The sequence below is a fragment of the Corticium candelabrum genome, chromosome 1, assembly GCF_963422355.1.
Source record: "Corticium candelabrum chromosome 1, ooCorCand1.1, whole genome shotgun sequence".
Taxonomy (NCBI): Eukaryota; Metazoa; Porifera; class Homoscleromorpha; order Homosclerophorida; family Plakinidae; genus Corticium; species Corticium candelabrum.
In genome coordinates, this window is record NC_085085.1 from 16109489 (window position 1) to 16131678 (window position 22190).

The following is a 22190-nucleotide window of genomic DNA, read 5'->3' on the forward strand; positions in this document are numbered from 1 at the left end:
AAAAACATTTATACATACTGACATTGTCACATAACATTAACTACTAGGGTACTTACATCCACACAAGCACAGTAACAGTTTAAATTTATCTATTCCTAATAATTACCACAAGATGTAGAAGATTGAGATACAAATGCCAAACAATGGGAAACTACACACAAACAAGCAAGCAACCGCGTGCTCTAGTGACGCTCCATTAGCCTAATTGTGTAGTTACACATAATTGTCATCGATAATGCAGTTTCAGTAGTCTGTATACTAGTTCTAGATTTTGGTTGTATTTCAATGTGAAACGCATGTCTAGTACAAGATTACACATCCTTCGGTCTTGTTATTAAATAAAACTGAAGTCGTTCTTTGCATGCTTTACACATTGTCTGAAGCTACAAGAAACACATAGTTAGTCTAATGCAACACAACATGACATGATGTTATTACCCGTTTGTCTTGAGTTGATACGGTTTTGGAAAATCTAGTTTGTTGCCTACACATTTGAGTTTATTCTATTGTGTGGTAAATTGTGTGGAAAACATACTACCTGACTATAACAGAAGCTGCTGACAGCTGACCTTTCTGCATAAGACTGAAAGCATAATACAATTTGCATTGTGCTGAAAGAATTGGATCTCCAAGTCGTAATGCTAAAAGCAACTGCTTCTTTGATAAGACACCAGCATGATGTGCCTACACACATACACAATTGATAAGGAAATGCACAAAAGTGTGTATGTGCAGAGTAGTAAAAGCATGTTCAGCAAGTACGGTAAATGTCACACTCGCGCATGCGCACGCGCGCGTGTGTGTGTGTGTGTGTACACCACACACACTAAGAACTGACACTTACATGCTCCACAAACTTTTCACCAAGAGATGAGTGAGCTCCACCCAAAGTAGAAAGCCACGCAAACACTGTCTCCAACTGAAGTCGAGTGACTACCAGTGCCATAATCCGATTACCCCTTATACAGTTGGTGCATAAATGTAAATATAGAGAAATTACAAAACTGTACAATTATGATTTACAATATGACCATCTCCACCTTTCTGTCTACTAGTTTTCATATATCATGCCAAACACCAATCCAAACTACAGGGGCGTAGCGTGACCTCTAGAAATGGGAGCTAAACTTCAAGATGCTATGTACACGCCCATTTTAAGGGCACGCCCACTTTTAATGGCTTCTAATTGACGGATTCGGTAGAATCAGTGGCAGATCCAGACTGGAAAAAGGGTGGTGTATATATTATATACAGCTTTAGTCCTCACACGTATTTTCAGTCCATAATTTTTATGACCACGCCTACAAATGATGGGCTATCCCGGTCTAGCTCATGCCACGCTATGCCCATGCAAACTATATTGTACACTAGCATCTCGACCCAGCATCGGCTGAGTAACATTAGACAGGTACCAGCTAGAGTTGCATATTTTTACATATCCTATGTTTTACAAACAACACAGCCCTATGAAATACGTTAGATGCCCTACTCAAATTAATACGTTATTGCCCCTATATCTTTATTAGATACCAAACCATGCACACATCACACAGACGTCAACAGGTTGATCTTGTGCGTTGGGTTCCTACAAATATGTTACAGTTTTATAGCATAACGACACGCTCTATTCGGTACATCAGCAACAGCAATACCATGACGAACACACAGATTTGTAACCCTAGCTAGACCTCAAAAGGAGGCGATCTAAATACCAAAAAGGTGCGTTTGTAATATTGTGGTGTGGAACGCAGTCTTCATGCAACGGTCTGTGTAGATCCATGCCGTCTTGGTTGGCCTGTGTAGACCCTCGGTAATAATGTGATATTAGGGAAATAGCCAGATGGTTTTGATTGCCACTGTAATACAACAGATGTCCCATTCATGACTCAATTGCGTCAGCTAGTATAGAATACACTCGATACCACCATATCGAGCTAAATAGGAAAATGCAACTAACTTACCCTACACTTGACTATCATTTTCTGCACGAATTGCCCATGTCTATACAAAGTATTTGCATGCGTCAGGTAGCACTCTAAACTAGCAATTGAATGTAGAATATTTCCTTTATATATACCATGAAATCTTTGCCCAATCGTCTGATCAAGTTGACTAAGTACTTTGCAACGCACTATATCTAAACAAACTAAAAGAAACCTTCTTAAAATTTACATAGGTCCAAAGTAGAGCAATCAAGGTGACAACAGTTGACCAAACTATAGGTGTGACATTTGAGATGGTAATTGCCAAAGGAGATTACGAATTTGTCCTCTATACAAGCGGCAACTCCCACGCACGAATCGATCCAGGTATGGTGCACTTGGTAAAGTCTAAATCTTTGAGAATTAATTAAGCAGATGTGAAAACTGTTTTTGATAATAATAAACAAGCAAACTTACATAAATATTTTTGTAAACCAAATAAATAGAAAACCATTTACGACAGCAAAATCATTCGGGTTCCCAATATCAGAAATATTCGCAAACGGCTTAAACCATTTGGAAATGGTTTACCTTCCTAAACCATTTGCAAACGGTCTAAACCATTTGAAAACGGTCTGCATTATATGGTCTAACCGATTTGGAAACGGTCTAACCAAATACGAATTCGCAAACGGTTTAGACCATTTGCGAACGTTTAGTTTTGCAATTGGTTTACATCAGGGTCGACTCCTAGAGAGGAGACCGTCTAAATACTGTGGCATGCGTTTGCATGACTGTGGTGTAGAACTCAGTCTTCATGCACGGTTTCGTGGCGATCAGCCTGGCAATTTTGGCGTGACTGATGTTACAGACACACAGACAGATCAGACTTTTATAGATATAGAGATTGGCTTTGTCTGAAGGTTAGCAAACTAAACACTCCCTGGTAGCTAGCCTACATGCTTGTTTCACCATCTGCACGTCTGTCTCCATAAATTATAATCAAATTCAAAGTCTTCTACATAGAAGAAGTCCTTACCACCGCATTTCAGCATCTGTCATCTTTGCTTCTTGACCTCCTGGATCTGGACAACACAAACTAATTCGCAATTGGTGTCCTTCACCCGATGCATGAGCCACCAAAACGCAACTCTGCCTAGTAATATACCCTTGCATTTCTATACAATCAGAGAGAAAGTGAGAATTATAGAGTGGAATACATGTATACGTATATAAAATTGTTAGACTATTCACATGATCAGAGAACATTGCTGATTATCAACAACAACAACTGTGTAATAGTATCATGTATGTATATGCATAGTATAGTACGTACTGTACACAACTACACTACTAATCATTGATATTAATCAATCTATCTATGTGTGTACAGTCGTTCAACTCACTGGGATTCCTTTCAGTGTCAGCTGCCCAAACTAGAAAAGACTTTAGAAACTTTCTTGAGCGTGTTATTTCTACAGCCATGGCAAGAGCCAGTCTGAGGTGGTAGACAAGTACGGAGAGCTCTGTTCTCAAACTCTGTACTGGATACGGGCTGCTAGCCTTGTACGTATACCGGAAACAAAACCATAGCGTAGACGAGTGCAAAAAGTCAGACATACTTACAGTAAATAAACGTCTTGCTATCCCGTATGCGTGGGTGGAAGAGCGCGCTTCATGTTTCACGTAGGCATGTTCTGTCTCTTGCGTTAGCTACATCTAGTAATATGTTATGTGTATTGGAAGAGGCCTTTGCTATTGTGGAACATTTCTGCCCGGTTGCGTTTGGCTTCGAGAGTGACGAGATCTGCAGCTCCACTCTCAGCCAGGGATGCGCGCCCAGTTGGATTCAGATGCATTCGAGTGAAGTCAACTTCATTGCTACCGCCGCCTAAAGTTCGTTCTTTGAGGGCAACGAAAAAGAGAGCAAATGAGAAGATGCAGGTAAGAGTTATTAGGATCTGCTAAATTTTTGGACGTCCTAGAGCAGATGCCGCCAATTAATACGTATCAAACATGTCTGGTCAGACAGGCAAATAAACTAAAATAGTAGAGTAGTACGTTGGCAATGCAAATCTGTAATAAAGCACGTTTAATAAATAAGACTGAATTTTTTGCTTTACTGTAGTTGCTAGCTAATCAGGTAAGTTAATTAAGTTAAGCTTACAGCGAGGGTATATTTTAGCTAATGATGACCAACTGACAACATTTGATGACAACTGACGTAGACAACATACTAGTTCTACGGTATCCGTAGGCGCCTCGCGTACGTGAGTAACACTTCCAACGGAGCTTTCAGACCGTCTACTGAAACGCGAGTCCTAGCTAGACAATACGTATTTGTTTCAACATGCAAACTTCCTAGTAGTTTAGATTACGTATATAGGCCTGGTATAGGTAGTCGTCGTCGTTTTGCGATCGTGATCAAGACCATTGAAATGTACAGTCTAGATATGCACTCAGTTCCGTTGTAACCACAGTGGTATGGTATTTACTGACATAGAAATTGATATCATCGAACATTGACTATCAACAGTGTTAGATGCAGCACAGTGTAGTAAAGGATTGATTGTAGTATGGGACGTGTGAATAGTTGACTGTAGGTGGCATTCAGCTAATAAAGGTGTTTCTTGGTTGTCACATACACCCAGTTCCTAGCTACAATACAAAAGGATGGGGCAACGAAACTTAATGAAGCAAATGAAGCATTTTCTTTGTGGTTTGGTCACTTGCACGAATCGTTCTTAGACTCATCTGTAATGGGACACGGAAATGATTTTTTAAGGTAGGTCCTATCATGAAACGTGGTCATGGGGAGCAGAAATTTGAGATTTGTGTGTACACACACACATATATATATACCAAAAGCTCGATGGAGACCCATATAGGACCACGCCCATTTCTGTTGTGCGACTTGGATTAGTCACTGACAAATAAAGCAGAAAAGTGATCGATATGTACATTGGGGGGGAGGGGTGATGCTGTGAGGAACTAGACATTGAGAAATTGACAATGGTTGTATTATCTGAATAGAGAAGGAGATGGTGTATTTAATTTGTGTACAGGAGTCAATGTGCATTGCGTTTGCAACTGCTGAGATGTGCAGTCTTCAAAAGGTACAAGAGGCTTTACAACAAGACCACTCTTTCATAGTTACGCACTTACCCGAAGGCATGATTTGGCTTAATGTTTCAGTTATTGCTATTGGTAATCTAGCACTGGATTGCTTTGTTTTAGATGTATGGAATGCAGTTCATGCTACAGTCAAGTCTGACGAAACACAACCCAGTGGGGACATCTTCATCTTCAGGTCTTGCACAATAATAGGAGCAAGCGCTGCACTTGTGCGTGTGCCCTACACACTTGCACGCATGCCTTGCCTAGTCTTGCGTAGCCAGACCTTAACCTCGCCCTCAACATTCCGGCAGCATGGGGCAGGGTAAGGAGTTTTGGCTACGCGAGACTATGCCTCGCGCGCGCGTGCACACACACACACACACATGCACACACACACACACGCCAACTTTGGGATTCTAAATGTGTTTGCTCTTGAAAATAAAAATGCTATCCAATTATGTTTGTTGCTAAGCAATTTTTCAAGAAAGAATAAAAGGAAAGCGGTCTAAGTAATTGAGACTTAGGGTGCATTTCTTTACCTTTTCTGGTCTTCTAGAAGAGCCACACAAGACCTCTTCTTGTTATTTCTTTGCTTCTCTCTCCTTCTTCTGAAAGACTTTCCATTTGACTTCCCCCAGTTTGTACTATACAACAGTGAACAATGGCTACCACTTTCGTGGCTATGTCTATATAACTGCAAGTGCTCAACGTCTGTGGTTTCTCTTCCAAATACCTCTACTGATTCCTACTGCACATGAATCTAGCTCTTTTACCACACTTCTGATGCCTGAATTCCAGAATACTAGAAGTAAAGAAATGGGCGCTAGTACAATGGTAGTCTACTTTACTGCAACACACGTTAGTTCTATGTTTTACTGACAGGTTTGGTACTGTAGTGTGTTGGAATGTTTCACAATCACAGGTAAGAAAGTTTATGTAGCTGTATGGGGTGTTGAGTATATTTATTTTATTAAATGTAGCAGCAGAAAGTACTGAAACTTGTGACTGCTTGTCTTTCTGGTGCGTATTCACCCAAAGCAGTTGAACAGGAATCTGAAACAATGGTTTTTGCGTACAAGAGGTTATTGACCTACTTTTACTCAATCAGAACTGTTATCACTTTTTTCTTATTTGTAGCGGCCACTCTCGATTACATCATGATACAATATTATTAGATTCTAATGTCCACGAAGATAAACGTCTATTGGAGAAATATGCTTTTTCTGATGCTATGTCACTATCAGGTGTGCCATTTGGTATCTACACTTTATGAACATTTTGTTATTTGCTGTCTTTATTGAATTCCTTTAGTGAAATTAGGGATGTGGGAGGCTGCACTTGACAAATATGTTGAATCTATTATTTGGGTGCCTCAGGTCTGAGTACAATAGTAAATTTACATGAAATGGCCTATCCTAGGCTTGCCTGTTGATGTGTTCATGTTGTAGACTCTGAAACTGGGACAAACCTTGAAGATCTCTAGAAAACAGGTTCTACAGAAGACGGGTGAACTGATTGCTCTTAGGTTCTTATTAACTTAGTTAACTCTGTAATCTTTAATGGACTTTGAAATAACTATAAAGCTGCTTAATTTAACTGGTTTGACATAAGAATAATCTCTGATGAAACAAAGCTGCCGTTAGTAAGAGAATCATTTAACTAAGTGATGGTAGATTAGCAACTTCAGTGACACAATGTGACGGTCTTTTTATTCAGACATGAAATGAACTTGATGCCTGATGTCTCAGGAACACCTGACTTTTACTGGGATCATCATGAACTGGAACTACTTTACCAACAAATGTGCCGTCATCTAGATGTATCACCTCGAAGGAAGGTGATTACAATTCAAGTATCCGTGACTATTTCTTTCTAGATTTTTCTACATAGATTGTAAACGAGAAGCTGGACTATTGCTCAGAACTGACTGAACTACTGAGAACACATATGGGTGAGCAGCACTCCAATCGTCTTGAGTGGCTAATCATCATCCTGATTGCTGTTGAGGTTTGATGGTCCATGTTCTGCAAGGAATCCAATTACATAATGATTATGTGTTTCATTATGTTGTGCTAGGTACTAATGGATATGCTCAAAGTTTCTAATTGGTCCAAGTAGAGACTGCCATGATTGTTCTGTTGTCAAATTTTCTTTGCAGTACAACTTTAAACTTCAATACACTCAATAGATGACTTCTATACGAAAGAAATCAATACTATAGGGTACTGTCAACAATGACAGAAGTCAAGTGTGTCACATGTCTAGGGACGTTTTACATACTGTGTAATGAATGAATTAATTAATTAATTAACTGACATGCTGCAATATTAGCTCATGTTCACTAGCTACTAAATTTTTGTCCAAGCTAGCACTTGTGCAACTGCCCAGTCAAAACACCTCGACACAACTACATGTATTATAGATCGTGAACGTCTATAGTAGCAATAATACTGTATGACGTACAGATGCTGGATACATAACTTGTATCTGCAAATAATGCTCACAAGGAGTAGTTTGTGCTTTCACTAGCTCTTTCAGAGATGAACCCTTTGATTTTGTCTAAATTCGAATAATCTGTAATTACACACTGATTGTGTTTGATTGGGGACCAGGGTAGTATAAAAAATTTGTTGCGTGCTCCGGTAGAAGTTTGTGCATGCGCAGTTAGTACAAGGGGATTCCCCATTACTCATTATTTTTGTTCGACACTTAACCGAGCTTGCAGCTAGAAATGGGAGAACCGGTGCAGCTTATGGTAAAATATTTTGTACTTCTGTATGACCCTTGTGCGTTCGATTTCTTGTTTGCATCATAGCGTGATCTCCAACAACGACTGGGAAACGACAAGTACTGTGCTGCACAGAGGGTCATGCTCAGAGTTATCAAGCAGATTATCGAGAATCCCGAAGATGAGAAAAAGCGATCAATCAAGCTTGGTATGAACAAAGCATCTACTGCCACCTAGCTACAGACTACAAAAACGTAATTTGTTGCGCAGACAAGTTCAAGGAAAAAACAGGTGACGACGCAACGTTGCCTATCATGCTCAAATTGGATTTTGAACAGGTAAACTGAACGCTCGAACAAGTGATTCCTATAAAAATAAAGGCCGCACGTGCATGTTGTTGAGAACCTGGCCCACAAGCGCATCATGAGTATTAGAAGATCGAACGAGAACGTAAATCTAGCTGTTCTAGAGGCGTCATATCTTTAGGCCTCGTTACTCGAGTAGCTTCCTATGTTCAAGAGGCAAACATTAACGCTAGAGCATTGACAATCTGACAATTGGCAGAAATTAGATGTGCGCATGCGTCGTGATTTTTAAAGTTGTCTATCATTTAAGATACGCCACAGAGAAAGAGACATCCACTATATTTGTTTGATCAAGGCTTTTTTATTCTATTTTCAAGTAAACCTCAACATGTACAGACTAGGACTACATCAAAATAATTAATCATTTATGAAAAACAGTTTATGTTGTCTTAAAGTGTATCACTGCAAGCTGTTAGTGGCTTATGCATTTACATTGTATGACTCACAGGATGCACACTATACAACAGCCAGTGGATCTAGTAAATGTTCAACTGCTGTTAATTAATTAAGTATAATGACTCGCGTCTTACTACATACATGCTTCGGCCATATTTGAAAGTTTTTCACTAGTCATGTTATTAATTGTTTTTGTGATTTTTACACTCAACTACGTTTATATATTGATTCTTTTTATAGAAAGGTGAGCATATTGTATTTCCTGCTTCTGGAAGTATCGCAAAGCTCAAGGACTTTCAAGCTCATATGGAAGGCAAATATGCTGGTGGCTCACTAGCTTCATGGCCAGGATCGAGAGCCGGTGGAGGTGGATTGAGTGCCTTTGGTGATGGTATGGGCTCATTTGGTGGTGGTATGGGCTCATTTGGTGGTGGTATGGGCTCATTTGGTGGTGGAATGGGTTCATTTGGTAGTGGAATGGGCTCATTGGGTGGCGGTATGGGCTCATTTGGTGGCGGAATGGGTTCATTTGGTAGTGGAATTGGCTCATTGGGTGGTGGTATGGGCTCATTTGGTAGTGGAATGGGCTCATTTGGTGGTGGTATGGGATCCCTTGGTGGTGGTATGGGATCCCTTGGTGGTGGTATGAGCACATTTAGTAGCGGCATTGGAAGTGGAACAGGCTCTACTCGGGAGAGTGGTGGGACAGGTGGCCTCGGTAAGTATGCTCACCATGGAGTAGGAGCCAGCAGTAATCCTGGTGCTCTTGCTGTAGGAACAACTGCCTTTGACGGAAGCGGTAGTTATCCAACGTCAAGTACAGCTACAACTGCCATGAGCTCAACCCCTTCATCAGGTGTGAGTGCTATGGCAAGCAAGGGTACGTCGCCACTCTCCAGTGGCAGCTTGCATCAGTTTGGAAGCACTGGTACTGCACGACATCAAACTGATTCTCAAACTTCACCTGTAATTCCAGTTACAGAGTCGCCTGATGATGGAGCTGGACAGGACTCCTATAACTCTGGTATTACAAGTCTGTAATAATAGTGAGTACTCGTGATATGTTCTATTTGCAGAGGATCCACTGACAGTGGCAACTCATCTTGCATCCAACTTCTTTAGCCTGTGGTTGAAGATAGCATCTCCTATTGATGTTGGAAGTCAATCACCGCTTGTTGAAGCTATCACTACCAACCAGACAATTGTTGAAAAGGCAGCCAGATGTCTTGGCATTATGCAAGTTGGCAGTGAATCACACAAGGCATGGAAATCAGTGAAAGAAGCAGTAGAGGTTGCTGTGAAGGGGTCTGATTCTGATGTCACCACTTTATGGACAGCAATCAATACATGCTTCAAGTTGCTGCTAGAAGAACTAAGAAAGCACAAACTTGATACTTGTGCCAATATCTGCATTTTTATTTTCTCTTCGGTGGCAGTGATGTCAATGATGACCTCAGGGCAGGGTGTGAATTGTGAGTTGTTGCAACAGTTTCTTGAGATAGCAGTTGACCTTCCTCCCAATCGCTTTGATAGTGAATATGCAGACTCTGTTGCCAAATGTAATGATCTTGTCATTAAAGCAATGACAGAAGGCACTCTAACAGGGGATGATGCCAGCCAGCTGATAGAGCAGCTCTACTGGCAAGTCAATGACTTGCTGGCACATTTCAAGTCTTTCACTGAACCGCCAATTGACTCTGGTCTTCCTCGTTGTTCTAGTCTTCGCCCATCCCGTGCTGCTGCAGCTGCTGGTGTTTCTGCTGCATCTTCCACTATGGGATTTCAACCTACAGTCCAACCAGCAAGTATTCTTAGTTCTCAACCAGTTTCATCGTTTCCTGCTGTTTTGGATCCCATTACCAAAATGAATGCTTCTGGTACTACGATGAATGCTTCTGCTATGACGACTGATGCTTCTGTTACCAAAACAAATGCCCCCACTGTTACACTCCCATCTTTGCTGATTGGTACAGGTCCAACTGTGTCAGAAATTATGGAATCGATTGCGTCACTGAACCCGCCATCAACTGCTAGCAGTTCGAAGAGCAGTAATACAAGTACTACTACAACTACCACAACCAACAGAGCAGGAATTCTGTCTGACGGTTACTCGCAGTCAAATGGGACAGTTGGACTTGAGGAAGACTTTGGTGACTCTGACAGATTGAAAAGGCATAGGAGACCAGGTGGATTAAATGATAGCGGAAATAGTACACGCTCAGCAGCCACAACAGAACCAGCAAATGAAGGCACTATTGAAAAGGCTGATGAGGAAGACACCAAAGAGTCAGATGACAAGGATCGGGAATCAGAAAAAGGTAAGAAATCTGTTCAAGTGGTAAAGTCAGTAGAACACTCATCATCAGTTGATCGCACAGGTGGTTCTGGGTTGCAACATGTCGGAGTAGAAATACAAGATAAGTCCCAGGAGTCAAGAGAACACAGAGGAACCATGACAAAAGGGATTCACTTGCCTGAGGAAGGTGAAGAAATTACTGCTGAAAAATATTCAGAGATTCTTGATTCTCTACCATTGCAAGAAGCTGCAAACCTAGTCATCAAGGTGTCAGACAATTTGAAGCAACTGTGGCTGGAAGATGTGGAGGAGGTTACCAATCTTCTAGCAAATAAAGAAGGAGTCAGCACCAGTATGAAGGATAGGCTTGAGTTTCGAAAAGCCAAGTTACAGGAAGAGCTGGAGACCATTGCTGAGAACAGACAGCATGCAAAGGACTTCCTTGATTATCACCAAGGTCTCAGAGAAGCATGGCCTGCCTGCCCACTAAAGAGGCAACTAAATGAAGAGGAGCTGAAGGATGGTGCCGTGACTTTACAGCAAGTTGATCCAGAAGTCTTGCACGACATCATGAAGCAAGTAACCAATCCAGTTGGTCAAGATATGGCCACGTCTGAGCAAGGGGGCGAACTCGTACAGTCTTGGTACATTCTATTGCCAGAGTTCAATGATGCAGAAATCTGTTCTCTTGCACAGGACTTGGGCATTGAAATAGAAGGTAAAGATCGATCAGGTTTGCTGGCAGCAATCACTAATGAGTGGAGTAGACAGGGCTTTGACACAGCATCTTTTGCCACTCAGCCAAACATACAACCTGAACAACAACCACAGACACCATCACACCTGTCATCTGAAGATACTTCCACAGAGGCGGTGTCATCTGGTGAACAGGCTGTTAAAATTGAGATTGAAGGAGATAAGGGAGACAGCGACAATGTTGAAGAAAATGATGAAAAAGAGGAGGATGAAAGTGAGAACAGCACTGCTGATTAAACAAATTGCTCTTTTCAACTGAAAGTTATTGCTGCGCTGTGGTAAATTTTACCATCTAGGCTACTACTAGCTTAGGCATTTGCTGGCTCTGCTTTAGCTATTGAGATGACTGTGTTGCTTAGCAATTATTTTACATAGCTTATCAGCTGTTTGTGAATGTTGATTAAGTCGAATTTGGTTGTGTGCGACCCTGAAAAGATAGAGCGCTTTACTACTAAACACTAATCTATAGGAAATACACTTATAAACTGCAAGAACTGCGACTAGCATACCTATAAAGCAAAGTCAACAAAAATTTAACATAATAATAATAATAATAATAATAATAATATATTTTGTTTCATACCACTACAGGTACAGTGCTATAGGCCAGACAAGATACACACACTAACAAGAAAAAATAGATAGTCATAGAAAAATAAACGTAGAAGAATAAACAAACATAAATTAAGGTTTAATCCAGCTCTTAAGTCCATGTATTATTATTAGTCTTCAGTGAAATAACACCAAAACCAGTTGAGACTAATCATGATTCACAATGAATTTACCTCAATAATTGTACATACAGATTCCTTATTATAATATGCAAGTCAATGCGTTATCAGAATAATTGACAAGCACACACCAACAGTTGGTGTTAATAGCATCTCCACACAAGTGTGCTAGAATCCCAAGACAATGCACAAGATAGTGAGATCAGGCTGCCATAGCCAACTGTGCCAAAGCGTGTCCAGCAGTACAAAGGAAACCAGCCAGAGAAAACTTCCACAGATCAAGGGACATGCCAGAGTATGAGTGACATATACTGCAATGGCAGCTACATACATCTCATGTCAGCTGTTCCTAGCAAGTCTCCTGCATCATGTCATATGGGTTTTCTCATAGCAACTCCTGCCTCTGTAAACAATTGATATATTCAGAACAAGTGAGTGGGACTGGGTCAGCACACCTTTACTCACTATAATAAAATGCAGTTCTAGCCTGTCCTGTGAGCACTAGCTGGTGACATATATTACGTACGAGTTCCCTATGTAAAAGTGTCATGCGATTCCACAGGACAGTCTCATGAAATATCAATCTCCGCATGAGAATCGACTGATTTTCATGCAGAGATCACATCGTAGTGCACCAGATGTCAGCTATCCAAACACTTTGAACCTGTTAATAGCTCTAAATATTTTGGGATAACTGATGTTAACCCTCCTGGCAGGTAAATAGGTGTCCCTGGGCCTCCGGTGCTACCCATGCGCACTCATTTAAACTGAATACATGTATACTGAACAACAATTGCACAAACACCCAAACTTGATTGCACTCTACAAGGTAATAATGAAAAAGGTAGTTTACCATTATGGCATATAACGTTGCTAACTTGACATTACACCTTGTCGTGCATGCAAATAAATAACGGATTACAGCGCATACTTCTAGAGGGTGTCTGAGGCACTCCACGTTCGGTTAACTGACATGTTTGGATAGCTGACATCCAACTGTATGAATCCCATGCAATTCGTATGAGTTTCATATGCGATTACTACACTTCTGCATGAAGACTGCAATTGTGTCAACTTTGGTATCATGTGGTGTCTCCAGAGTAGGCGAGACTACACACAAGCACAAGAAACAGTACCACTGCTACATGTTGGCCATTTCACTTTCGGAGTCTTCTTTGTGCCCTCTAACTTTGACCATCTAAGCAATAAGGTTCCAAGAGCACAGGAATACTGACGGCACACTGAATAATGGTGATATGATAAGATTTCATTTACACTGAGTGGAAAGGTCTATTTCCTTCAAAGAAAAACAACAAATATTGAGTGCTTCTTCAAGTCAGCACAGTCAACTGTATAGCATCAAGACGACCATTCTACTGGAATCAATCCCACATTTGGCCAACTATAATATCAATTATCTACCCTTGAAATAATCAATAAATGAGCAAGAATTAAGTCTACACATTACAATCAAATAGCCATTCCCAAATGTAAATCAGTGTTGTCACATGTAAACCCATTTAGTTTCGTTCTACCAGCTCTAGTAGATTAATTAGGCATCTTATGGAAACAAACGTGTTGAAACATCACGAAATTTGTAAAGAACAATCATAACTAAAATAAAAATTGCAATCCTCGTCAAACCTAGCACTACAAATCAGGAAGTAGATATGTAACAACAATAAGCATACCTTACGCGTTCACAACTACAAGTCTTCATCTCCAATGTCAGCAAACACTTTGCTCTCATTCATCTTGTCTAACTCAATATTTGTATGTGATGGAGTTGTAGGACTTTTAGATTTTGTAAATTTTCCTGACACCTTTGTCTGCAAAAATATACATCAATAATGTGATCTATACTAGACATATACCATGGTACTTGACAAAATTAATGTTTACTAACCGAGAATTTCTTGCCTTTGCTGGTCAGCTTTTCATCATTGTTGAGTTGTGAAAGAGATGAGCGTTCTGAATGCATAACTGTAGATTCTTCATTTGGTATTGATATAGTTGCTGCCACAGCAGAAACATCAGAAGAGTTGTCATCATGTACCTTTGAGTCAGATGTTTCCTGTAACCAATGATGCAACTGTTCATTACAGAGTTGAAGTGTGTACTATCACTGTCCTACTAATAGTAGTCATGTCAAGTTAAATACAAGCAGCAGTCAAAGCCCTCTTGTATGAATGTTGTGCTCCTGTAGGTTCGTTCCAAAAGCACATTCACAAACTGGTGTCTCTTTATTTAATACTAGACACTCTGAATAACATCTTATTCTTGACAAAAATGGGTCAACAGTCAACATTCCCATTCATCACTTTTCAACAGACATGTGTAGTTTGTACAGCATATCACATCAGCAAAGGCATAAATATATCCTTGTACAGTCCTCACTAAAGTCTACCACAAGAACCTAACAAACCTGGCCAAATATTTCACCAAACGTTCTGTCAAATATCTTAATGGATCAAAAGAAATTCAACATGTGGCAATACCATTTCTCTTGGTTTATTGACCCTATTTCCTTTGTCAAGTGACAGTAACACCACACTAATCTTGTTGTTTGAAAACATCCAGTTTGATTTAATCATTAAAAGTACATTTGCTGTTTCATAAACGGTTTCTCCTTCCTGTAGTTTTATATTTAGATGACAGGTTGATTGTACTATGTTAATACCCATTTAATATACAATAGAAATGCAACACATTGATAATAATTGCTAGGCCAGCATCCAGCAAATCATGCAACTATGACTAGAAAAACCTTAAACCTCAACCTTGCAAAGCATTCAGTTTGATCACACAGTGAAGGAAGTGACTTTGCGACAAATGAATAAAATAATATCTATAATATCCATGTTTGTTTCTTTGTGGCAGGAAAGAAAAAAGAGGTCAGTCTGAGAAAGGGTGTGAAAAGAATTAAAGTCCATTACTATGCTGGTACACATGCATTTGTCTTTCTGCAAATGATCAAGTTCTTAAAAAGGCCATGCTAAAGTAGTAGCCCCTAGGTAAGTACTTATGATCATATGCTTGTAAGCAAGAAGTCGGCTAATCATGTTCTTCTCAAGTTTCCTGTATCCACATTTCCTCAAATCCAATACAAACTGTTGGGCAACAACAGTGCAATTTTTTTACTGAGAAAAGCAGTTACAGTAGCTTCATTGTAATGACTAACAGTAAAGTTGAAAAATACACCATGTCAAATAGTGATGCAGATGTGAAATAGTTGAAATCTCATAATCAATGAGTGATTTAGAGAATACGATACATACATGCATATGTACTACATATTGTAGAATGAACTATCACTTATTTTGTCTTACAGCAAATGGCTTTTCCCTTTGACTGCCATTATCATGTTCAGAATGGGTTTTCCCATCAACTACCACTTGTTCCTCACTAACTGCAGCTGCACTGGATGTAGTATCTTCCGTAATTTCAACTGGAGGAGTAAATGATGCTGTTGACAGAACTGTTCGCTTACGAAACTCAAGACTGCGTCGCGTCCTCTGTCTGTCTCCAGGCTAAAAACAATCAATACCTACAAAGTTTACGGCAAGAAAACTACCAAACAACACAGTACTACACAGTAAATACAGTACAACACACAAATTTAAAATAAAAAAGAAGGCACAGTGTATTTAAGAAACAAGAAACAGAAGTAATCTGCCAACATCATGCCCACAAATATCTGCTATCACCATTAATATCAATAGTAGACTTTTACTTACATAAATAAATAAACAAACAAATAAATATATGTTAACGCACGGTAGGGAGACGATATCCAGTTTATTGACCCAGGTCTTGAGGGGCTTCCCGAGATAAGTAGCCGAGGCGAAGCTAAGGCTAATTATCGAGGAGAAAGCCCCGAAAAGACCGAGGTCAATAAACTGGATATCGTCGACCCTACCATGCATTAACCTATTTGTTGCATGTTTAACATCCTACTGTAATTAGAGTTCATAGATTATTCAAGTTGAATTAGAGTGGTTGTGTATTGTGACAGCTAAAGTTTTATGTCAAACAACCACATTTTGACAGCTGTGAAGTGTTGTTGAGTGCACGTCAGCCCATAAGACCACATGCTCAAAAGTATTAGTAGAGTACAGTATCCACGTGTTTTGCCAGCGTGATGTCGGATCAGAAAGAAGACCGTAATAATGACCAGGACGACAACTTTCAGCCGCCAACAAAAAAAAAGAGACGCATTGGTTCCAAAAAGCTTACCACTAGTACTAGCTAGCTTGACAGCAGATTTGCTGAAAAGACGAGTACGGACAAAGCACAGGAGTACAGCAAGGGTATGGTTTGCAAGAACACAACTGCCTGCAACAGTTGGGTGATTCAAACATTTGAAGGTACCGACAGACAAACTATCTCTCAATGAAGGATTCACAACTAGATGCAGCAAAACCACAGACGGATTGTCAAAAAGTCTGTTACATTTACGTTGAGCACGGATCCAAAAGCATAGTGGTGGACTAAGTAATTTACGGCATCCAAACAAAAAAGTCACAAGGTAAATTATAGTCAAGCTCCAACCTGACTCTGTAAGATAATAGCATTTTGTGGTTTGTGGTTTATCAGATACACTAATGAAGAAGATGGTGTAACGTAATTTTTGGATCTCTACATCTAGGTAAGTTGCCAGCAGGATTTTCTCGAGAAGCCTTCTATTATAAACCTTTGTCGTCTACTCCTTCATTTGGTCCTTGGTATTCAAAGCAAGTAATCGATCATAACACTTTGGCTACAATGATGAAAGTGATGACAGCTGAAGTTCGTCTTCCAGTTCGAACCAACCACGCTCTTCAAGCTACTAGTGCGACAAGGCTGTTTCAAGCGGGAGTTCCTGCACATGTCATTCAAGGCAGAACCGGCCACAACACCCTGCAAGCACTGAGACAATACCAAGAGCCATCTGAATTGCAGCAAATGGCAGCGTGCAAAGTTTTGGATAATGGCCATGCACACACAGATTACACTGACGCAAAAGTCAAGGAGTCCGGAGAGACAACGGAACAGGCAGATGAGCTCAAAGTAGTCCAGGTTGAACAGCCGTCAGAAACGGGAAGAGAGAATCCGGCACCATTTGTCATTTCTGACTGTGTCTTTACAAACTGTAGTACTGTGAACATTATTATTGGTAAAGAATAAGCTTGCAATCTAAAATAGGTATGCCCATGTATTAATTGCTAGTTGGTTTTCGTTTTTGCTATTTTTTCGTTAAGTTAGTTGTGTTTTATGTCAGTAAGCAGTATACAGATATTGACTGGTCAATAGACGTTTATTGACCGGTAAATATACAACATGCGGTTGGGTTGCTATGGTAGAAGTGTAATATAACGAGAAAAAGAATCCTAGCAACAGTGGAATAAACACCCAAACATGCAACAAATAAAAATAATAAATAGTTAATGCATAATAGGAAATTGTAAGCTTTATGCACAAGCATGCACATGACACAATATAAAACGCAAGCCAGCCTTCAAATTTACTAAACACAGCTACAAGTACACACATACTTTGAAATCTTACACATTTCACATACAGCTTTGTCAAGGAAATCAAATTAATCAGTAAATCACAAGACAAAACGCTCTCACCTGCTTGAATGACTTGTTGTCACGCTTCATAATAAGCTCATCAACAAGACCTTGTAAGCATACACTGATGAAGATAGCCTGGCTACCCTTTATTTTCACCCATTTCAACTTATCCTTGTTAAACAGGTAGTCAAAAGATAATTCTAATCGATCACCCTGTAAGAAAAGTCATAGCAAAATTACTCACAATGGCAAGTTTAACATTGTAAAAGACTTACACAAGACACTACTTTCCAGCAGCGCATTCTTGTAACTAGAAAGTTGAATTCCTTGATATCACCCTGTAGTGGATACAACATGAATGACATGAGCCATCAATGTATAATTACTGCTTCTAGTTGAGAAGAATAATGTAGAGCCAAATTTAGTCAAATATTTCCCACGAAAGTGTAGTATGAAGTCACTGCAAGTCATTCTTTTAGTGAGTATTACTGTTGTGGACAGCCAGTGGGACAGACAATTACCAGAGCATGCACTCATTGTTATTGCTAGTGTTAATTAGTGTGAGAGTGTTAGTGGATGTGTCCAGCTCTCTTCTTACACTCTTCATGTTAATTAGCAATGCACTGTACATCTGGCAGTCTAGTCATGTAAGTCGTTTCTTACCTGTGAATTAGCTGTTCTGTGTTGCCTAAGCTAACAGCCAAGGCTTTAGCACTTTAGTGCTTCTTCATTCAACAATAGCAAGTTGAATGACGAGTAGTACAATGACACACAAACAGTTTTCTTAACAAGTTAAAAGGTAGACAACAATAGGCAGTGAGATAAGAGACAGATAAACAAAACAACAAAAACTCTCAATAAACCACAGACAACATGTAAACACAAAAATAAGCAATGAGCAGACAGAGAAAACATAACAACAGATACTAAGAAAATAATACAACAAACAGCAATACATTCTTGTAAACATAATGTTTTGACAAATGTCCATAACACTATTATAGTGACATCAATAAGTAGATCTCACCTACCGTTTTCGTGGCAACTTCAAGACAAAGTTCAGATGGTCCCAAGCTTACAGATGCCTTAACACCTTCAATTGGGAAGTCCGCTAGACAGGGAAGTATTTGAATGTAGTTGTAGTGCTTAAATGTTCTAACCAGTTGAATGTACTGTAATAATTAACAGTAACCAGTTATGATCACATAACAAAGCTCAGAAGATAATTATTACAACCTCCTTTCTAGATTTCTTGGTTTTAAGTCCTGATAACTGTCGTTGTTCCTGCTTGCTTGTCTGGATCCACCCAGCCTCGACATCATGAACAGCCTAAATATACGACAATATAGTCAAAAGATGCACCTCCTTACCTGTTTGACTATAGCTGTGTCCATTCTAGATTACAACAAATTGCAATCCAATCTCTATTTGTGTAAATCATAATTCTATAGCAATCAAATTTATAGCAAGCATCTGCACTAAACTTTAAACAACCAGACAAAAAGATAATAGCCATAAAATTAAATAAATTAACACAAATAGGATCACAAACCTGAACAAACAGCAAGTTGAGAGCAATACTACTACCCATCAAGTCTTCATCATACACTGGATCCCAATACCTAAGCAGACAACTCTAAAAGATGAAACTACACCAAATGTCTGCCACTTACCATTTCCTCAAAACGATGCAGTATTGTTCTTGTGGCAAGTCTCTAAGTGAAATGTATGGTGACTCAAAATCTTGAACTTTCCGTACCACTAAAACAACACAGAGAAAACATAACTCCTATACTTTACACATACCTGCTTTATATTGCACACAAAAATAAAAATATAAATAATCGAATTGATAAACTAATAGACATACTGAACAAAATTTCCCAATATACACATGTTGGCTACGTATTAAACTAAAGTAGCAAAAAGGTGTGACTGATTTATATACGAAAGTTTAAACATCTAGAGATCAGTATGAACCCTAGACGACAAAGCTCATTCGCACACAAATTCTAGACATTAATTACGCTGACTTGTTACAAGATATAGATAGAATGCTGGTGTCACATTACTGGTAAATGAGCTATATCATTTTAGTAAACACACACACACAGAGACAAAAGAAGACAAACACACACACAGAGACAAAAGAAGACAAACACACAAACAGACAGAGACAAAAGAAATAAACTTCAAATTTGACACACATTCTTCTGATCCATCTTCATGAGTTTTCATTAGAAACAGTCCAAAGTAGTAAACAAATTCATCAGGCAACTTGATTTTACTGCAAAACGTCTGTAAGAAAAAAATAGCCACATTAACGATAAAAAAAGAACACCAAAATGTTACTCCTTACTTCCAGTACATCCTCTGTTTGATCAGTTGACATGATATCAACACTCTGTTTATTACCATTAGGTAAATAGATATCAATTGTCACTGCTTCCGCCTCTTGTTGTGCTGCTTCCTGTGTTACAAAACAGAGTTCTACTAAATAATCTGTCTATAAATCATAGGCATGTGTGAGAGCAATGGTGTCAAAGTGTACTGCAATGTCTATCCAATGTCTCATCTTAATTATGTAAGGTGTCACTTATATGTCACTTATATGTCATTTATCCAGACTCTCTATACTCAACAGTATCAGTCATCTAACTTTGCCTTGTCAAAACCATACAACCACTAAGTGCATTTGTAGAATATCTTGCTTTCATCATACGATCTTTGCTTTCAACTATTAGCACATCAACCATCAGCTTGTATTTTAAAAACAAGCTAGAAATCAGTTAATTAAATGACGTGCATGTAATCACTAGAATCAGTTCAGTGCCAAATCGGTCTCCCCAAAAAAGTGTACTACAGTACAGACAGCAATTGTTTGCTCATATTTCCGGTCTAATGCTATAGTTGATAGTTATAATCATAGTTCTTTCTACTACTGCAAAACAACTCCTGTTTGGTCAGTTGAAACTGGGTCAACGTCATTAAAGAAGGTCCCATTTATATATACATAAACCATATGCTATAGCAGGAGATGCTTGTGATACATCATGAAATGTACATGTGTACTGTTTCCTATTAGAGAAACAGATCTATACATACACCATGATGACAGGTGTTAAGAATACCGTATAGCCAGTTAGTTCTGCGGTCTTAAATTTCTGCGGTTTGAGAACTTAGACAAAAGTATTAATTACTGTGAATTAAATTCTGCGTTCCAACCAGGAAGACAGTTACTTGTGCACATATGTATGTTTCAGAACAGTGACTGCCTGAGACTCCTAACCCTAGGATAGACCCAAATATCTGCAAATTTTATTTGTGCACTTGTGATATCTTACAAATACCCACTGATTTCTAATCCACTCTGCCCCTATACTCTAACCCACTCATAGATATAATCCCGTGTAGTATGTATAAACAGTGTGTTCTAGCTAACATGCCCTCACTTGAGTGATCAAAGCCAAGTGGGGTGAAGGCAAATTAATTTATGCAAGACACCAATTTTTGTCTATCTTTGCTTGTAAATTCGATTTTTACGCCACTGATTTTTGTGGCTACATGAATACCACGTGACGGGAGATGAACTATCAGAATATTAATCAGCGCGTTCGGATAGGTGACACGCTTCTGCACTAGTAAATTATAAAACTTTTGAATAACCTGTTGAGCACTCAAGAAAAACCCTGTAAACAGATTGCTCTTCGCTATGTGCGGAACTTGGCTCACTGTTATACAGAAACATTCGTTAAAACACTGGACAGCACGAATACCAATGATGCCAACCTGACTGTATGAACTTCTCCAACATCTCGCGCCGTCCCTCCATCTCCGCGGGTGTCAACTTGAGGAACTTCAACTTCTTACTCGGGAATGGCGTCAAACCGTCTGTACCAAACTCCTGCTTGACCTAGTGCCAAATAATGTCATTCGATTGGAGTGCATGTCTACATGCTGTAACACGTCGCCTACACATTGCAAACACGTTTCCTAGAGCAGCGCCTAGTTTACAGTACCTTCTCAGAGAATTCATGTAGCTGGCTGTAGCGCACAGAGCAATGAAACGCTCCATTTGTATAGATATTGTAGGTCTAACAACACAAACAGAGAGGAAATACTCGTACAAGAACGGTCACACTAGAGTCCTCGGAACCGTAAATCTGCCCGTCTCGTCTTCGACCTCAGATGTGTCCGGTATTGAAAAATGCATCGTTCGCCACGGCGCTCCAAGCAATAGTAGCGTTAGACCCAACCCCAAAACACCACACCGGTAGAGTAAACGTGTGTAATGTGTAGCGCTATTGAAACCAACTCGCAG

General features: G+C 39.5%; 4 protein-coding genes across 7 annotated transcripts; 2 read left to right on the forward strand and 2 right to left on the reverse strand.

Moving 5' to 3' along the window:
* Positions 1 to 73: 73 nt before the first annotated feature.
* LOC134186999 (uncharacterized) lies at positions 74 to 3560 on the reverse strand. 3 transcript variants are annotated; one of them, XM_062655117.1, is made up of 6 exons: positions 3329 to 3560; positions 2962 to 3100; positions 845 to 959; positions 570 to 684; positions 439 to 484; positions 74 to 383 (listed from the first exon to the last, which is right to left on the reverse strand). In XM_062655117.1, the coding sequence occupies exons 1-6, from the start codon at positions 3540 to 3542 to the stop codon at positions 335 to 337; spliced, it is 678 nt and encodes a 225-aa protein (XP_062511101.1). In that variant the 5' UTR covers positions 3543 to 3560; the 3' UTR covers positions 74 to 334. The 3 variants fall into 3 exon arrangements, with proteins under 3 accessions (XP_062511101.1, XP_062511095.1, XP_062511106.1); XM_062655111.1 differs by having other exon boundaries at positions 539 to 684; XM_062655122.1 differs by lacking the exon at positions 74 to 383 and having other exon boundaries at positions 449 to 503.
* Positions 3561 to 3584: 24 nt separating this feature from the next.
* LOC134187019 (required for meiotic nuclear division protein 1 homolog) lies at positions 3585 to 7355 on the forward strand. 2 transcript variants are annotated; one of them, XM_062655133.1, is made up of 12 exons: positions 3585 to 3608; positions 3669 to 3866; positions 4988 to 5093; positions 5160 to 5232; positions 5922 to 5961; positions 6020 to 6120; positions 6177 to 6283; positions 6351 to 6415; positions 6488 to 6564; positions 6756 to 6876; positions 6930 to 7046; positions 7116 to 7355. In XM_062655133.1, the coding sequence occupies exons 1-12, from the start codon at positions 3600 to 3602 to the stop codon at positions 7155 to 7157; spliced, it is 1056 nt and encodes a 351-aa protein (XP_062511117.1). In that variant the 5' UTR covers positions 3585 to 3599; the 3' UTR covers positions 7158 to 7355. The 2 variants fall into 2 exon arrangements, with proteins under 2 accessions (XP_062511117.1, XP_062511125.1); XM_062655141.1 differs by lacking the exon at positions 7116 to 7355 and having other exon boundaries at positions 6930 to 7052.
* A 320-nt stretch (positions 7356 to 7675) lies between these two features.
* LOC134184804 (uncharacterized) lies at positions 7676 to 11990 on the forward strand. Its single transcript, XM_062652556.1, has 7 exons — positions 7676 to 7794; positions 7855 to 7975; positions 8038 to 8105; positions 8769 to 9246; positions 9304 to 9552; positions 9605 to 10846; positions 10907 to 11990. Exons 1-7 carry the CDS (start codon positions 7771 to 7773, stop codon positions 11815 to 11817), a joined length of 3093 nt encoding a protein of 1030 aa, XP_062508540.1. The 5' UTR covers positions 7676 to 7770; the 3' UTR covers positions 11818 to 11990.
* A 1882-nt stretch (positions 11991 to 13872) lies between these two features.
* LOC134191900 (sorting nexin-17-like) lies at positions 13873 to 22174 on the reverse strand. Its single transcript, XM_062660541.1, has 15 exons — positions 22026 to 22174; positions 21889 to 21963; positions 21659 to 21782; positions 21536 to 21600; positions 20229 to 20339; positions 20077 to 20167; positions 19543 to 19630; positions 19422 to 19491; positions 19106 to 19198; positions 18901 to 19041; positions 18145 to 18207; positions 17927 to 18082; positions 15641 to 15841; positions 14218 to 14385; positions 13873 to 14140 (listed from the first exon to the last, which is right to left on the reverse strand). Exons 1-15 carry the CDS (start codon positions 22080 to 22082, stop codon positions 14018 to 14020), a joined length of 1626 nt encoding a protein of 541 aa, XP_062516525.1. The 5' UTR covers positions 22083 to 22174; the 3' UTR covers positions 13873 to 14017.
* Positions 22175 to 22190: the final 16 nt, after the last annotated feature.

Coding starts and splice junctions, on each gene's coding strand:
- LOC134184804 (XM_062652556.1), top strand. CDS start 7,771: ATGGGAGAACCGGTGCAGCTTATG. Junction 7,795..7,854: donor GAGAACCGGTGCAGCTTATG/GTAAAATATTTT, acceptor TTTGCATCATAG/CGTGATCTCCAACAACGACT. Junction 10,847..10,906: donor GGATCGGGAATCAGAAAAAG/GTAAGAAATCTG, acceptor TTGATCGCACAG/GTGGTTCTGGGTTGCAACAT.
- LOC134187019 (XM_062655133.1), top strand. Junction 5,233..5,921: donor GGGGACATCTTCATCTTCAG/GTCTTGCACAAT, acceptor TTTTACTGACAG/GTTTGGTACTGTAGTGTGTT. Junction 7,047..7,115: donor TCATCCTGATTGCTGTTGAG/GTTTGATGGTCC, acceptor ATGTTGTGCTAG/GTACTAATGGATATGCTCAA.
- LOC134191900 (XM_062660541.1), bottom strand. CDS start 22,082: ATGCATTTTTCAATACCGGACACATCTGAGGTCGAAGACGAGACGGGC. Junction 20,340..21,535: donor TTTTCTTGAGTGCTCAACAG/GTTATTCAAAAG, acceptor TTTGTAACACAG/GAAGCAGCACAACAAGAGGC. Junction 19,631..20,076: donor TGAAGATGGATCAGAAGAAT/GTGTGTCAAATT, acceptor GTGTTGTTTTAG/TGGTACGGAAAGTTCAAGAT.
- LOC134186999 (XM_062655111.1), bottom strand. CDS start 3,542: ATGTCTGACTTTTTGCACTCGTCTACGCTATGGTTTTGTTTCCGGTAT. Junction 3,101..3,328: donor TGACACTGAAAGGAATCCCA/GTGAGTTGAACG, acceptor CTGATTGTATAG/AAATGCAAGGGTATATTACT. Junction 384..438: donor TATCAACTCAAGACAAACGG/GTAATAACATCA, acceptor TGTTTCTTGTAG/CTTCAGACAATGTGTAAAGC.